Source organism: Eimeria necatrix, genomic scaffold, assembly GCF_000499385.1.
Source record: "Eimeria necatrix Houghton genomic scaffold, Enh_scaff724, whole genome shotgun sequence".
Lineage (NCBI taxonomy): Eukaryota > Apicomplexa > Conoidasida > Eucoccidiorida > Eimeriidae > Eimeria > Eimeria necatrix.
Window position 1 is genome coordinate 1 of NW_013654550.1, and position 5,000 is coordinate 5,000.

General features: G+C 53.5%; 1 protein-coding gene across 1 annotated transcript; it reads right to left on the reverse strand.

The window, feature by feature from the left end:
• Nucleotides 1–220: 220 nt before the first annotated feature.
• On the reverse strand, nt 221–4,973 carry ENH_00072970 (hypothetical protein; the record flags this gene model as incomplete). The annotated part of the gene is made up of 6 exons (XM_013582727.1): nt 221–978; nt 1,230–1,357; nt 1,582–1,708; nt 1,915–2,780; nt 4,631–4,803; nt 4,939–4,973. Coding segments are annotated over 6 exons (2,087 nt in total), but the record flags the coding sequence as incomplete, so codon positions are not given.
• Nucleotides 4,974–5,000: the final 27 nt, after the last annotated feature.

Sequence of the window (5,000 nt, forward strand, 5' to 3'; positions counted from 1 at the left end):
GCGCACCCCACACTCGATCCCATCGATCCCACCGCACCCCACACTCGATCCCATCGATCCCACCACACCCCACACTCGATCCCATCGATCCCACCGCACCCCACACTCGATCCCACCGATCCCTTTCACCCCACACTCGATCCCATCGATCCCGTGCCACCCCACACTCGATCCCATCGATCCCTCGCACCCCACACTCGATCCCATCGATCCCGCTCACCTGAAGGTGGACTTGTCGAAGCGAATGCCGGGGGGGAAGGGGCTGAGGGCCTCCGCGACTCGAATGGAATCCCGCGGGGACTTTTCGGGGCTGACTGGGGGATCGATCCCAAGCGATCCCAGGCAGAAGCGGCTGAGTCGCTGCAGCGCCTCGGCCACTCCCGTGGAGGGGCCCACCCCCATGCTGCTGCTGCTGCTGCTGCTGCTGCTGCTGCTGCTGCTGCTGCTGCTGGTTGTTGCGGAGGAGGAGGCGGGGGGCGCAGCGGGGGAAGACAGGGAAGCAGAAGAGGAAGCCAGCGGGCTTGCTGCTGAGGGAGAGGGCGGGGAGCCTGCTGCTGCTGCTGCTGCTGCTGCTGCTGCTGCTGCTGCTGCGGGTCCTGCTGCTGCTTCTGCTGCAGCACAGGCCTTTATCGGCAAGTAAAGCTCCCCCGAGAGAGACAGCGAACGAGCTGCTGCGGCCTTTGCTTCTTCGCTGCTGCTCACCTGCTGCTGCTGCTGCTGCTGCTGCTGCTGCTGCTGCTGCTGCTGCGGGTGGTGCAGGTAGTGCGGGTGCGCGCGGTAAGGCTCCTTGCTTTGCTGCTGCTGCTGCTGCTCCTCCTGACGCTGCGCTGACGGCTGAGAAAGCAGCTGCTGCAGCTGCTGCAGCTGCTGCTGCTGCTGCTGCTGCTGCTGCTGCTGCTGCTGCAGGTAATGCCCCCCATGCTCCGTCTGGGGCATTTGTTTTTCTTTTCTTTCGTCAAACAGACTATTCACAAGTGGCTGTGAAGAAACACAAAATAAATAAATAAATAAATAAATAAATAAATAAATAAATAAATAAATAAATAAATAAATAAATAAATAACAAAATAAATAAATAAACAAATAAATAAATAAATAAATAAATAGCCGCCTCGGGGCATTGGCGTCGGAATGGATCCCACGCTCTCCACGCAAGGCAGTCAAAACCCTAAACCCTAAACCCTAAACCCTAAACCCTAAACCCTAAACCCTAAACCCTTTGTTCTTACCTCTTTAGCTGCTGCTGCTTGCGCTCTTTGTTTGCTTTTGACAGTTTTGGTTTTTTGAGGTGTATGTACACCTGAGCGCTGCAGCAGCAAACCCGCTTTAGAGGACGAGGCGCCCCCATTAGCTCCCTCTGCACACAAACCCTAAACCCTAAACCCTAAACCCTAAACACTAAGCCCTAAACCCTAAACCCTAAACCCTAAACCCTAGGGTAACTTCTTCAGCAAAGGGTGTCCGCCCGTGCATGTCTTCGACGCAGCAGTTCGCAGCAGACCAAACGCCGCAACCCCAGCGCCAAACCCCAAACCCTAAACCCTAAACCCTAAACCCTAAACCCTAAACCCTAAACCCTACCTGAGCCAGAAACCCTAGGGTTTAGCAAATGGTCTCTTCTGGTCTGCACTGCCAATTCATAGCCTCGATCAAACCCGAATTTGTGGACTGGAAAATACAACTTCTTCGTGCCGCTCTTCTTCGCCACCTGCGCGACAAACCCTAAACCCTAAACCCTAAACCCTAAACCCTAAACCCTAAACCCTAAACCCTAAACCCTAAATGATCAGCCTTACACGCTAGCCCTTTAGGGAAAGGCCTAATCAGAAACTCTAGACCCTAAGCAATGAAGCGAGGACCCTAAGCCCTAAACCCTAAACCCTAAACCCTAAACCCTAAACCCTAAACCCTCACCCATCTTCTAAAGAATCTGTCGAAACAAACGCCCTCGACTTTGGGCTTTTGTTTTGCTGCTTTCAACAATTGGACGGTTGTGTAGTCTCCGTTTTGCAGCAGCTGCATTTGCTGCCTGTTGCTTGCTGCTGCTGCTGCGTTGCTGCTGCTGCTGCTGCTGCCGCTGCTGCTGCTGCTGCTGCTGCTGCCCTCGCCTGGAGAGACGCTGCTGCTGCTCCCAGTGGGCCCTACTGCTGCTGCTGCTGCTGCTGCTGCCCAGCTTCTGCTGCTGCTGCTGCTGCTGCTGCTGCTGGGGACAAAGGACGGACTCGCAGCGGGAGGGGGAGGCTCTCGCTCCTGCAGCAGCAGCTGCTGCTGCAGCTGCTGCTGCTGCTTCTGCTGCTGCTGCTGCTGCGCCTCCAGCTGCAGCTTTCTGTGGAGAAATGAAACCAGCAGCTGCTGCTGCTGCTGAATCCTTTCTAACTCTTTGGCATTTATAGCCACTGCATGCAAAGGACTTGCATGCTCCTGCATTTGCTGCTGCAGCAGCAGCTGCTGCTGCTGCTGCTGCTGCTGGTCGCTGTGGAAACTGGAAAAGAGGGACCCGCGCAACCCCTGCTGCTGCTGCTGCTGCTGCTGCTGCAGCAGCTGCTGCTGCTGCTTTGGTTGCAGGGACAGCAGCTTTTCTCTAATCGATATGAGGGCGTCTTTAACGCTGGCCAGCTTGCTGCTGCTGCTGCTGCTGCTGCTGCTGGACCTGTTGCTGCTGCTGCTGCTGGACCTGTTGCTGCTGCTGCTGCTGCTGGACCTGTTGCTGCTGCTGCTGCTGGACCTGTTGCTGCTGATGCTGCTGCAGCAGGTGACTAGGAGGCTGCAAGCCGCAGACGCTGCGTGCGCATAAAACGCTGCAGCAGCAGCAGCAGCAGCAGCGTGAGAAGCCACTGCAGCAGCAGCAGCTAATTTAGCAGCAGCAGCAGCAGCAGCAGCAGCAGCTGCAGCGGTGGAGCTGCGAGCCGCCCACAAACAATGAATAAAACTTTGAAACGTTAAAGGACTGAAGTTTAGAGGCCCTAACTTTCGTATGGAGAAGAGCTGCTGCTGCTGCTGCTGCTGCTGCTGCTGCAGCAGCTGCAGCAGGAGAGTGTGCGAGGCACGGGGGCTGCTGCCCGACTGCCGCGCTGCGGGTCGAGGGTTTAGGGTTTAGGGTTTAGGGTTTAGGACGAAGGGCTTGAGGATTGGGGTCCGGGGCGGCTGGGCGGGCCGCGAAGAAGTGGCGGCGGAAGATTAGGGTTTAGGGTTTAGGGTTTAGGGTTTGGGGCAGCAGCGAAGGTGTGCAGCGGCGGCGCGGCGAGGTGTCTGTACACCGGAACTGCCAACGCCAAACCCCACTGAAATTAAAAAGAAATAAAATTAATAATAAATAAAAGAAATAAAAACCCTAGAAGTGGAAAGAGCAGCATTTGCTGCTGCTGCTGCAGCGCAGCGCGAGCAGCAGCAGCTCGAGCGGCTGCTGCTGCCAGGGGAGCAGCAGCGCGCGCTGCAGCAATTCGGAGTTTGCAATTCGAAATATTAAATTAAAAAGAAATAAATAATTTAAAATTTAATTTAATTTTAATTTTAATTTCATTTCCCTTTTTTCTTCTTCTTTCCGCGGCCCGCGCGAGCCCATCGACGAGCCTTCTCGGGGCCCTGAGCCCAAACCCTAATTTAGGGTTTTCCCTCTTCTTTTCTTTCCGCTCATTCGCCTTTAATTCGTCCATTTAAACCCTTTTTCGCAAACAAACGCCAACTAGGGTTTAGGGTTTAGGGTTTAGGGTTTAGGCCTTGGGGTCCCAGACGCACGCCTGCGCCGCATTGAGCCGACCGCTCCCATCGATCCCTGTCGAGGGTTTAGGGTTTAGGGTTTAGGGTTTCGGGTTTTGGGCTGCGTCTGCCCCTTCAAAACCCTTTTTTAGGGTTTTTGTTTTGCTTTGCTTTTTATTTGCTTCGGGTTCATCTTGAGTGCTTCGTTTTTGCCCGAGTTCCCACCCTGTGCAAACTCGCCCCTGTCCCCCAAACCCCAAACCCTAAACCCTAAACCCTAAACCCTAAACCCTAAACCCTAAACCCTAAACCCTCAGCAAACTTATATGAACTAATCTGCAATAAATTCTCAAAGAGGGAAAACAACCCCAAAATACAAACCCTAAACCCTAAACCCTAAACCCTAAACCCTAGAGCTAGCCGGCCTTAGACTCAGGATCGCGACTGAAACAACCCTAAACCCTAAACCCTAAACACTACTCAGAAAATAAACCCTAAACCCTCAAAGGCGCGTAAACCCTAAACCCTAAACCTAAACTGTAGATAAAGTCGGAGACCCAACCCTAAACCCTAGCCAAAGCAAGAACCCTAAACCCTAAACCCTAAACCCTAAACCCTAGCGAGAGCGAAATTCCTAAGCCTTAAACCCTAAACTCTGAACCCTAAACCCTAAACCCTAAACCCTAAACCCTAGTGAGAGCGTAATCCCTAAACCCGAAGTCAATGTTCGGGCCTGAGCAGCAAGCCCCAAGCGCCGCGCGGCAAGTCCTAAACCCCAAACCCTAAACCCTAAATTAGGGTTTACGAACATGCATCGCGTTTGGCTGTGAGCCCACAAAAGAGGCTGCTGCAGCAGCAGCAAATTGAAGCAGACACATGCTAGCAGCAAAACTCCCCACAACTAAACAAAGAAAAGAAATGCGAGACAAATCACCCAGCATTGCTGCTGCTGCTGCTGCTGCTGCTGCGTCTGCTGCTGCTGCTGCAGTGGCTGCTGCCTCTGCTGCTGCACCTGCTGCTGCTACTGCTGCAGCAGCTGCTGCTGCTGCAGCTGCTGCTGCGGGCTGTCTTGACCGATCTTTATTCTTGCTGCTGCTGCTGCTGCTGCTGCGGATTAGTTTAGAAGAAATGAAACAAATGCAGCAGCAGCAGCAGCAGCAGCAGCAGCTCTATGTACACCCCGCTGCCTCTAGGCATATTTATTTATTTCCATTTTTACTTTTCATATTTCTCATTGTTTACTTTTTAGATTGCTTCCGAGGAGCAGCAGAGAGCATCTTTGCTGCTGCTGCTGCTGCTGCTGC